Source organism: Carex rostrata, chromosome 9 (assembly GCF_964058835.1).
Source record: "Carex rostrata chromosome 9, lpCarRost1.2, whole genome shotgun sequence".
NCBI classification, from domain to species: domain Eukaryota; kingdom Viridiplantae; phylum Streptophyta; class Magnoliopsida; order Poales; family Cyperaceae; genus Carex; species Carex rostrata.
The window spans coordinates 6842968-6855532 of record NC_135926.1 but is presented as its reverse complement, the minus strand read 5'-3'; the positions used below and the strand labels follow the sequence as shown (position 1 = coordinate 6855532).

Below are 12565 nucleotides of genomic sequence, written 5' to 3'. Positions count from 1 at the left end.
ATCCGTTTGCATATATATACAATAGATTCAAGAGTAGACAGGGCAGTCCCAATTAATACAACTAAACTTGGTGTACTTCACAAATCGATTAAGAGGGGAAAGGAAGGAAACAGGGAGGGGAGGGAAGAATTTAAAGAGAGTTACTTGCTCCACAATTTTATAGAGAGGGAAGAAAGATTGTGGAATAACTTGATATTTATTTTATATATTTTTAGATATGATTATTTTATCCGAGTAAAACTATGATGTGATGTGCTCACCAAGAGGAGTTGATGAGTACAAATTTAAAAAACTATTGGATTGAGTTCTAACTACGAATCCAAACCGTTGAAATTCATATACTTTATGAGTGATGCATATACATGTAAAAATTTTAAAGTTTCGAATTCATTTAGTACATGATCAAGCAGTCAAAAAAATAATAAAATATAAATACATAAAACAATTTAAAAAATAACTTATAAAATGTTCATTGTTTTGACCGCTTGATCATGTACTAAATGAATTTGAAACTTTAAAAAATTTGATATGCATGCATCACTCACGAAATACATGAATTTCAACGGTTTGAATTCGTAGTTCGAAGTCAATTTGATAGTTTTTTGGAAGTGTGCTCACCAACCCCTCTTGGTGAGCACATCACACCCTAATTTTGCTCATTTTATCCTTATATTTTATTTACAATGACACAAACCATGTCATACTTACATTCTTAACTTGCCATATATTATCATCAACGTCCTTCTTTTATTTATCGAGTTACTGATTTTTTTAATATTAATTCAAACAAAGTTCTTACAATTGAATTCTGTCCAGGGTTACAAACTACTTGAAAAAATAAAACAGAATAATAGAAAAAGAGAATAAAGTAAAAAAGTAGAAAACAACTACATGCACAGGCTTGCCAGCAGGTATCGGAATGTGCCAGTAGACACCTACCAGCCTAATTCCTGATTTATGCCTGTTACTAGTGCTTCTTCAGTGCACTTGTTATTTGCTATAATTCTAGACATTCCCTTATTCATCCCTGAACATTAAAGAAGGATGGATCTAAGGTCTGTCCCATTGGCCATTGCTATAGCTGTAGACATTACTTTTTTAGTAATATTTACTATCAGATACTTGATCTTCTCTCTTGCCACTTTTTTAAACTTTTTCTTGTTTTCGCAAATTGCATCAAATTCAACACCATAAGAAAAAAAATATCAATAATTTTGAATAATATAATCAACTCAAAATTTGAGGCAAATTATTCGCTACAACTATAACAAATTTTAATTTAAAATTAGTTGCTGAAAAAATCAATTGGTCACGCTGATTTACGTTTACCTTTCTTACCACAGACCAAAATTAATTTCAGTTTTTTTTTTCTCCTAAATTTGCCGCGACATCTGTGCTATTTATTAATTCATGCCCATTTGAACGTCGGACATCATCCTTTAGCTAAATTTAACAACAACGAGAGTTGTATGTCTCAGTTGCAACAGTATCGCACTGGTGTTAGTGAAAACTTAAGAGGGTATTATAAATCCTGGTTCAGTTCTGAATCATATCGGCATGCCTAAATTACAAAGAAGCCATAGCAAGTACAATTGCAAGCATCTCAAATCATGTGTAATTTATATATGTTATGATACAACAAAATTACAAGAGAATCATTTTCAATCAAAACAGTTTATATTATATAGCTCATCTTATAAGTCACACTCAAGGCTTTGAGGTATCTAACAAGAAGTTCAACATGAAGTTATTGAAGCGCTTGGAGTCCTCTTGGTGCGGCATATGACCTGTTTTAGGCAATATCTCCAACCTCACCTTGTGCCCAAGCTTCCTGCATTATTAATAAGCTAATCAATTATATGTAATTAAGTTAAAATATGTATTTGATTAGAATTATTGATTTTTCTGCTCTGCAGGTTTCATACCAATATGTAATCAAGCAAGATTTCCGCAAACTTGTGCTGTGATTATTGTTTATTTCTGGCCTTTCTTCTTATTTGCACTAGTGATCGATATACATGTATGTTATTCATTAATCATTATAGAGAAAAGGCTTTAATTTCTTACGTTTTATTTCTCTACTTGCTAAAGAAATGGCAACTGACTTGGTATTTCAATTTATGAAGTACCAGGACGACTATCAAGAAATTGTTAAGTAAACCTGGAGATAGGGGTGTAAACAGATTGGATATCTACTGATAATAGTTAAACTATATCCGTATATGGTTTTAATTTTCAGATACAAATTCGGATATGGGTACAAATGAATAGGGGCACAAATCGAAGAATAAATGAATTTAGACACGAATATAATATAATCCGGATACAAAATAATATCATCACAAATTTCAAAATAATATACACACATTATGTGTGTGCTCGTAAAAAATTAACAACATAGTATTTCCATAACGAACTTTGTCCGTTTAAAAAAAATACATATTAACTAATAAAAGTTAATCACTAGTCATTATCATATTATTTATTGAAATATACCAAGAAATTATAAATCTTAAGAAAGGACATAATATGAGCAGGTGTAAATGAGCAAATAGACTCAAAATTTAGTGCTTTTGTACGAAAATTCTATATTATGCTTCAAATATTATACTTTTCAATGCCCAAAACTAAAGTGATATATGTGCCTCTTAAACAGTTATGCGAGTTTAAAAGAAATCTGGATCTGGATAATTATTTGTATCTATATCCGCTTCCGAATTGAAAATCGTATCCGTATCTGCTAGAATAATATATGAATCCGTATTAAGATCCGTATCGGCCAAATATCCGAGTATGGATCAGCATACAAATGGATAATATCCAATCCATTTACACCTCTACTTGATGATCATAAAGTGCATATTATGACTTTTAAGAAGGAAGAAAACATTATTAAGAAAAAATGTAAACTTACTCTTTCATCTTGTAGGCCTTGTCTACAGAGAATATTTGATCCCCTTCTCCCCATATGACCAAAACATCCTACATGAGAAAGCAGTTTTCTTAAGTGAGTTAATTAATGTCTGGGAATAGAAAATTTCTCTTATGTTTATTGCTTTTGTTACCTCACTAAAATTCATAATTGTAATTTACTATATGCCCAGGAAGATTGCCCCTTTACTAATTACATGATTCAATTAACTGTAATTTAGAACTACAGTTAATTAGTTTTGATCCCACTTCTATTACCTAATGGAGCTCAATAAGATTCACCTCCTGTGCTCATGAGAAAAGGAATTATAACCTGACAAAGTATATATCTGGATGCAAAATTTTACCTGTTGGAGAGGAGCAAGTTCAAAGTCCTTGGTCCCAACAATTAGTCCGTTGAGTAGTTCCAGCTTCTTTTCATTGTTTTCCTTATAATGTTTCTGACAAAATAATAATAATAAATAATGGTTAGAATTAGATAGTTTTAATTGCAATTGTTTTGAGAAATGGCAATCAGTTTTGTCAATAATTAGCCGTACACTGCAATTAGTCTGTACATTCATTAATTCAGTAGCTTACGTTTATTCCTTACCTCAGCTCTCTTTTGTAATCTTTTTTTTTTTTTTTTGTTGGCTTCAAAACAAGAGAACTAATTATAATATTCCCTGAACAACCAAAAACTAAAGCAATCCAAATTGGTTATACTGGATGGAAAAGGTTAAAATAAATAAACAAAAACTAAAAAGGATTTTCAATCCAAATTGTATATTCGGAAGTAGGGCATCGATTAAATATTACGCATCTGAAGCGAATCGGACTATTCCGAGCGGGCATTGGACCGATTTGGGTCCAATGCACATCAAATGTGCCCCGCTCCCATAGTATTCAGGGCAGATGGCAATGATTTCTGTTTTTTTTTTCTCTTGCAGATAAAATTCCTTTAGCAAAAAAAAAAAAAAAAAAAACTAAAGAAACAAATAATTGCTAGGAAGAATTCATATTTACCCGCTTTATATCTCTCAAAAGGAACTCGGGCATGAACTTGGGCGCCCGATAGGTTGTAAGCCCGAGAAGTGATTTTAAGGTTTTTGTGTCCTTTGGGAGCATAAGATCGACTAAGTTCTCCACACCGCCACGTGCCATAAGCTCTTTATCATCCTCCTCTGACTTCAGTAGGTCTGAGCTGGCAATAACGACCCGCTTGACCCGCTCCGGTCCAAGGGAGTGTGCCATGTTGTATGCAACAAAACCACCATAGCTTGTCCCAGCAATGTAGAGTTGTCGGTCAGCCACGCCGAGCACATCTAGTAGGCGGGTGAATGACTCAGCCTGGGAGAGGAAATTAAATTCTGAAAAATTTACCTGTAGCAAATCTTTCCATTTTTCTATGGGGCACCCCAAAAAAGATTTTACCGGATTTGTTTATGAAATACTATTCTCGTGTCAAATAACACAACATTTATTTACGAGGACAATGACAGCAATTCTTTTTAGAATTTATTTATCTTTGTTCAGAGAACAATCGAGCTTGCTTTCAACTAGTAGACTGACATATTTATTCATAAGCTGTAGTAACAACTTCTTTGTATCGCTGACAAGCTTTAAAAAAAAAAAAATCTTTGTACGGACAACCCAAATTGGTGAGGCTAGCAAGTTTGGTAAATCGTGCTTTCTCTTTCTACTTGGGAGTTGGGATGCATCTCAGTGACAATTAGGTACGTACTTATGTGTGTGTGTGTGTGTGCGCGCGCGTGCGCGATACACTTAAAAAAAATGAACTATCTGCCTTTACAAACCGGCCAAATAGAAGGCTGGCCATTTCTCTTAAACACGTTACGTATTTTTTATTTTTTTAATAAAGAATAAAATATAATGGAATTTGGGGCTTGATCCCATGTTTCTTCTTAAAAAAAAAAATTTATAAATTAAAAAAAGTTTTAATATAAAATGCAATAAATTAGATAAATTTGTGAGTTATTTAAATTGAGAAGAATAAATATGATATTATGAATTTTAAAGGGGAAAATACAAAATTTTGATGTTTTTGAGGGGTATATTTGAAATTTCCCTGAAATTTTGGTATAATATAAGAAAGAAGAAGCAAATGCAACTGATCAATATACTAGTCCCAGTCGGAGTCATACCTGAAATACCTCAGAGCGAAGAGAGGTGGAAGTGGTGGATCCACCAAAGAAAATAAGATCAGGAACAATGATGTCGAAATGACGTGACAGGGGGCCCACCTGAGCATTCCAGTGCCAAACAGCATCAAGGCCAAATCCGGGAATCAAGAGAAGCACCGGTTTCGGATTCGGGTTGGAATCTTTCGATTCGTTCGAGACCGGCAATGAAGAAGGGATCCAACAGTGGATGGTAGTGTCAGAGTCGACAGAGACCGTGTCTGGACGGAGGCCGGCAGAGACGAAGGAGCGACGAAACATGGAATTCATGAGAGAGACTATGCTGAACCCCATTTTTGTATGAAGGTTGAGAGGAAGGAAGGGGAATAATGAAAAGTAGGAGGTTTTTTAGAGCAGATTCTGGTTTTATTCGTGCTTTGTTGGTTGGTGCGTTTGTTGAGTGCTTAGGATGGAAGAGAGGGGTTTTGGTGTTTTTGTGAAATGGAGTAGCCGAGTAGGTTAGACGTCGATTGGGAAAGTGTTAGGTGAACACAGGTGGTACTAATTGTAATTTAACTGGGTTCACCTTCAACCGTTCTAGTCTCTCTTGAGAAATGGAGTTGTCTGAAGCAAAGAATATAACGTAAGCATAATTGGATCTCTAAAATCCGGAAATAAAGAGCACCATATATATATACATCAATACAAAAATGACAAAAAGAGAAGTTTCTTTTGAAGTAAGATTAGAAGTCAACTTTCAAATTATAGAGGTCAAAAATATATGAAAATATAATTTTTTTGTATAAAGAATAAATTTAATTTTATCGTAACATACTCTAAATTATGTACAAAATTATGTATAAATACAAAAATAAAAAATAGAAGTCAAGTGACTCCATTGATATTCTAACCTCCGCCTTTGAGTAAGACTCATCATCGTCATCTCTATAATACCTTCATCTAGCTCAAGACATCATGAAAATGACTACAGAATAATTTTGGTTTTTTCTTTCTGCAAATATCTAAACAAACTTATGACAAATGGATCTAATAGATAACTATTTTTACCTAACATACCTTAGCTTGAGCTCAGACCGACAGTTTATTGATTCATAAATGAGGAGGGTTCAAATGTCTTCATTTTTTGTACCTCCATCATGCCTTTATTTTTTAAAAACTTTAATAACTCAAAATTTAAATCTTAAAATTCAAAATAAAATTGTTGGATATAAACTACATCATTTTATCTATTCACGTGTAAAAAATTATGGCATTTCAACTTTGTTTTAGTTGTCATTTTGAGCTTGTAAAAATATATATTAATGTGGATAATTTCTAGACATTGATTTTTTAACTTACTGATTCACATAAAAGCAAAATCAAAATGTGATATTTTTTTTATGAGCACATAGAGAAAATAACATAGATTACATCTAACGGTTTTATTTTGACGTTTAAGTTTTAAACATTGAGTTATTTAAGTTTTTAAAAATAGAGACATGATGAAAGCACAAAAAATAGAGGCATTTGAACCCTCATCTTCATAATTAGGCTTAACAGACCGGTTAAAATATTGACATTCTTGCAAAACAAGACCATTAACCAGATGGCGTACACGCTGAGTCTTGATTCTCCGATTCAGATTCTCTATCACGGTTCATGTTGCGAGTTGCTGGTGGATAGGGCCTATACTGTACAGAACTATTTGGCAGCGACTCGTAATCCCACAAAGGCACCAACATGGGACTTAGTTGAGCCAAAATCGTTACTTCTAAAATTATATTGAATTTTCTAGTTGTCTATCTCGTTTTATTTTAAAGTTTATTATTTAGAATTTTAAAAAAATTGAAAATACTTTTTTGGTTTTCAAATATTTCTGTGTGGCGCGCAATTAACTTCAAGCCAAAATTCATGCGATTTCTACTCAAGTTTTGCCAGCTTTTAAGAAAACACGAACAATAATTTAATTCCAGGATCACCCAAGAAGTCGTACTTATTCCCCTTTTCGGTTATTTTCCTTAAAAAAATTTTATGTTATACCTGTTTCTTTTCCATGATCATTTTGTTGCTTGCAGTCCTCTGACTTGAAGAGAAATTATATTATTTTTTAAGATCTTGCTATTTCTCTGCAATCCCTTATTGGAAAATAAATAAGAGTTCTAAGTTGTACTTTGTGTGTAAATTACGTTTTCTTAAATCATAATTAATTTGTAGTCTTTATTCTGGTGCTTTATACATCATTCAACTGGTGCCAAGTAGGTGTGTGCGTGCTCTCATGTATAAACAATCGATTTGAACCGTTTAACATGATCTTCATATTAAAATTTGAAAGGAGATTAAATTTTACATTTTTTTGAAAAAAAAATTACTATTAAAAGCACATAATATGATATATGAAATAATTTATTTCCTAAGTTAGATTGAACTAAATTAATGAAATAAAAAATTAAAAAGAAAATCATGTTAGCGCACTCACAGCAAGCTTTTTCCTGGCATGGCAAATCCATGGCCCGCCGTCCCTTTTCCAAAAGTGTCGAGTACATGTTTTTTATTTTACAAGGAGCCCCTTCCCTTTTTCTCTTGTTCACATATTGACCAGGAGGGTAGTTGTTTTTTAGCTAAGGGGTATTTAGAAATTTCAGTATTTCTTGTTTATTTTTTTCGTAACTTATGTTTCAGTTTACTTTCCTTTAAAAGGTACTGTAATTGTAAAACTATTTCTCTTCAGCTAATGCAATATACCTACGGGTTTTCATCAAAAAAGAAAACATTTTTGGCAGAACTCTAATTAGCTATGTTCAAGCATAAATTCAGATCTCAAATCGTGTCAACTGGACAATTAACAAAGGAAATGCATATGTAGACTATTCTTTACTTCGACATTTTTTTTAAATCTTGATAATGTTATCTGTGCAAAATTATAGTATAAAATTCAATTGATTTTTTTTAAATAAATATATAAGTTAGAACTTTGATCCCATTTTTGTTTAACTAAGTAACTCAAATTTTTGAGTTTAGATCCGGACCGTTAGATCTGTTTTGACACAAATATTAAAGAGACCATGTGCATTCTATCTTGGATCGAATTGGGTTTCAAATTTTGATCGGACGGTGCAGATTTAAACTCAAAAGTTTGAGTTACTTCTGAAAATCCGGACTCCTTAATGATGACCTTGAGTTATAAGTATGCATAGATAAGCAGATACAAGAAGAAAATGATATGAGAATATTTCTTCTCACTCTCATTATTCCTATTTCCTCCTATTCTTAAAAATAAAAAAATAAAAACTATTCCTCTCCAAAGTATGAGGCAACCATTGCTATTTTTTTTCGGAGTGGACAACAAACAACAAAGTGGGTTACTAACTTACTTTAGTAGCTATTTTGTAACTCTATATATTATACAACGAAGATGGCGAGTATCAAGTGCAGAGGCGAAGTCAGTATGAACTAGAGTAGGCAACTGTCTATATCTAAATTTAAAAAAACACTTTTAAATCTGTATAAAATGAGATTATTGTCTACTTTTATTTTGGTTCATTGCCTATCTTTAGATGTGGCTTGGTTTAGCTTTTTTTGTGAGTCAATTTGAATTTATTGATTTTGTTGATTTGGGAAAATAAAATAAAGAGAACGTCTGTGAAGAAGAAAGGTTGTGTAAAAAAGAAAGTCAATTGAATACTTCTTTCTAAATACACCAAAAATACACTTGATGTATTGATCCATTGAACATTAAAATTAAAAATAATAATTGGTTCACACTGAACTAGGATCATGAGAAGATGTTTGGGCCATGAAAAACTATTTGGATTCTCACATCAATCAAGACAATTATACCTTGTTATTTAGACGTTTTTAACATGTATTCAATTTATAGTGAAAATTTTAATTATTATTTTTTTTTCAATTGTGATTTAATGTTTTCATACACAATATTTTAAAATGCGGTTTTGTTCATGCATGCAGAAGGCCACTGCATACCGCATATGCGAATTTTAAAATAAAAATTCACGTATATATATATATATATAGAGAGAGAGAGAGAGGAGGGCTCAAATGCCCCAACCAATTATGCCCCAATCCTTTCCCAAATCATGCACCCTTCCATTTCTATTAAGATCCGTGCGAATCCGAATAGTGGATCCGAAAAATTAAATCTCTAAATTTGCTCTCCAGTTCAACAATTCTCTTCTCTTTTTCCAGTACTATCTAGTTCCACTCTTTTCTCCCTTTTGGGCGATAAAATTGAAGAGAAACAATGGAAGATCTGTCTCCCTCTCTCTAGACGTAGCTCCACCTTCGTGCTCCTCCCTCCTCTCTCGACTCTTTGGGGCGGAAGCTGCACCCCTTCCACCCGCTACGCGCCCCTATCGGCCCCAACCCCGAAGCTCTCCTCCACTCCGTCGACCCTCCTGTCCCTTTTGACACCGACCCCGACCCCAACGATGCACATGTATACCAAATTTATAGGTGATTGGAGATTTGGAGGCCATATATTTGCAATTGTTTCCTTTCGTGATTGATATCAACCCATAATCAAGTTATTTCTTTTCTTTTTTCATCAGATTGGAATTCTGTTTTCTTATTCTTTTGTTTCAAAATTTGCCAAACTGAAACTCTCCTTTTAAGGCCGGGGCTATTAAGTACAAATTGTTGGTATTGAATGAAAAAACACATATTGCTTATATTTGCTCGCTTCATATTGCTGACTTTTTGTTTAGCATATATATATATATATATATATATATATATTCAAACCCGTAGGCATTCATTAGTTGAAAATAACAGGCATAGTTTGGAATACAAATAATGCAGCAAAGTAAAAATACTTAAAGCAAAGAAACTAACCTATCTTAAACATATGAATTAAAGTCGACCTAAACAACTTAATCACTACTGGTAAGAATTCAAATTGCACTTGTTCTTGCTGCTGGTACAGTTTGCCAGTAACTTTCCAGGTCTATTGATTTGCCCAAAAGGGAGAAAAGAGTGGAACTGGATGGTACTGGAAAGATAAAGAAGAGAACTATTGGACTGGAGAGCAAATTTAGAGGTTTAATTTTTCGAATCCAGTGTTCTGATTCGCACATATCTTAATGAAAATGGAAGGGTGCGTGATTTGGGAAAGGATTGGGGCATTTGAGCATTTTAGCCAACCTACCACTTTGATCCTAGCCAACCTCTATATATATATATATAGAGAGAGAGAGATAGGCTAATATCAAATCGATTGTTTCTGGGCTGTGGAGCAATCAACTTTTAAACCGTTTGATCTGTTTGTAGATCCGTGTTTGATCAGATCAGCTTTTGTCGCTGATCCAAAAGAACGGAACGGAGAAATTGAATCAGCACTCCGTTAACCTAAGGTTCCTTCCTTTCCATCCCGCCTCTCTCTCTCTCTCTCTCTGTTGGAAATCCATGAGATTTCTTCTCTCCTCTTCGCCGCTCTCATCCGCTTCTTCGCTGCTCTCATCCGCCTCTTTCGCTCCCTCTTTCTCTTCTTCCGTCGCTCTCATCTGCCTTCTCGCTCGATCACTCTTCTCCTTGGAAACCCTAAATTGAAGAACCGCTCTCTTCCACCCTTTGCTCTATTAGCGCCAGACCCTATCCTCTCTGTCATCCCCTCTCTTCCGAAGACGGTAAGTGCCTTTTTATTTTATTTTTGTTTATATTTACTCGTTTAATGTTGATCTCTCTTCCGAAGCAGGGATCAATTAGGCTATAGTACCGAAAAGGACCTACATAACTTTTTCTTTGTTTGAAGAGAGATCTTAAAATTAGTTCTCAAATTAGTTAATATCTGCTTGTTACTTTGTTTATGGCAGTAATTTAAGTGACGAAATGATTTGGAAATATGCTTGTGAGATTATGGGTGAACCTTAATGGTTACCGTATTGCTCTATGGAGCATTTACTGAGGTCCAAATGGTTAAATTTAACTGTATTCAGTATTAGTATGCAATTAGTGATTAGATAGCATAAACAAAGGTAACACAATTGGAAATTGAAATGAATTAAGTAAACAGCTTAGCATTTCATCAAACAGTTGGCGAATTGCTTAATAATTTGTCAACCAGTACACTGTTTTGCCTTTATTGTACCAATTGTTCACCAACACAATATCTAGATGCAGCTAATTTCGAGCATCGTGAGACCACCCGTGTAGTGTTAGAGAGATATCAGATTGTTTCAATATTTTATTGTATAATTATCTTTATGTATATTTTTTTTGTCTTTATTAATTTGTCTGATTTTTGTAGGATAGAGATTTATACTGAATTGCCTCAAAGCAATTAGCAGGAAACCAGAATGATGGAATAGCAAGCTCTAAATCTGAAACCACTAGTATTGTACCTATGTGTCAGTAAAAGACTATAATGTCCCTATGTAAGTTCTAATGAAAAAAATATATATATATTTTAGGAACTAGCTTCTTCCATTTTTTCCAAAACCACTACTGTTCACTTTGGGTTACATTTCTTATAAGCAATTGATTATAATTCATAGGAGAACTTAGAGGTGGAGAATTTGATTTATTGGAGAAAAATGAGAACCCACTTGACCACAGTGACGTTTAATGTGCTTTACTCAGAAGTTGATGAAGTAAGGTTTAATTTTTTCTAATTTTTTTTTTTCAATGTCTACTTGTGGGTCCTTTTTTTTTTCCAAATTCTACATATCTTGTGTGTTTTCTGCAAAATACCAATTGACTTATGCCATTATTTTCTAGCAAATCCACACGCTATCGGAGACCTGCTACCCGTAAAGCCGCACCTGACACTGAATCTGACTATGACAAGTGGGCTCAATTGTTATGATGGTGTTTTGTATTTTGGCTTAAGTTTTCAAACTGTATTGTTATGTGGATTTGGATGTAATAAAAGAAGTTTTTTTATTCTTTCATTACTTAACTAAAGTAGAAAAATGAATGTTTCTTTGAACTTTTTTGTGAATTTGATGCTTTCTTGATTTAGATGCACAATTCTACAAACTAGAAAGCTTGTATGAGATGTGGATGTTCAATTTTTGATCTTGTTGTATATAGCATATAGCATGCTGCAATATGTTTAATTAGAGAATGAAACTTTCGACAAATCCGACTAGTTTACTATTGTTGCAATACAAGTATCACAAGAAATTGTTTGAAATATATCACAAGGAACTCCGGTGTAAGTTTAAGCCTATTTGCTTTTGCTTTTTTAACCACCCTAAAGAAGTAGAAGTAACTTGGTTCTGCAACTAAAATACCAACACAAAAAACTAAACAAAAACTTGGTGCTTTAATAATTGATGATCAATATTATTAAACTTAGCAAAACCAAATATGATGTTAAAGGGGCTACTGCAAACTTAAACTCCTTTTTCTTTCAAAATTGTTACTTTTCCACCAAATATATGTGCTGGTATCATCCATTGTCATATAGAGCTCAAATGGTACAGAATAGTAATCTTTTCTTTCAGTGCACCTATCAAGGATCTATTAGACAAAAATAAGTAGGAATAAGTAAAATCTAA

The 12565-nt window shown here is 33.3% G+C and overlaps 1 protein-coding gene and 1 long non-coding RNA gene across 3 annotated transcripts; one reads left to right on the top strand and one right to left on the bottom strand.

Annotated features, from left to right (window-relative positions):
• Nucleotides 1-1589: 1589 nt before the first annotated feature.
• LOC144559320 (uncharacterized) lies at nucleotides 1590-5567 on the bottom strand. Its single transcript, XM_078308334.1, has 5 exons — nucleotides 5076-5567; nucleotides 3937-4260; nucleotides 3279-3371; nucleotides 2915-2982; nucleotides 1590-1831 (listed from the first exon to the last, which is right to left on the bottom strand). Exons 1-5 carry the CDS (start codon nucleotides 5403-5405, stop codon nucleotides 1708-1710), a joined length of 939 nt encoding a protein of 312 aa, XP_078164460.1. The 5' UTR covers nucleotides 5406-5567; the 3' UTR covers nucleotides 1590-1707.
• Nucleotides 5568-9242: 3675 nt separating this feature from the next.
• LOC144559490 (uncharacterized) lies at nucleotides 9243-11997 on the top strand. Of its 2 annotated transcripts, none has more exons than XR_013513154.1 (4): nucleotides 9243-10690; nucleotides 11311-11437; nucleotides 11558-11653; nucleotides 11781-11997. It is a non-coding gene; the product is annotated as an uncharacterized LOC144559490 (long non-coding RNA). The 2 variants fall into 2 exon arrangements; XR_013513155.1 differs by having other exon boundaries at nucleotides 11558-11658.
• Nucleotides 11998-12565: the final 568 nt, after the last annotated feature.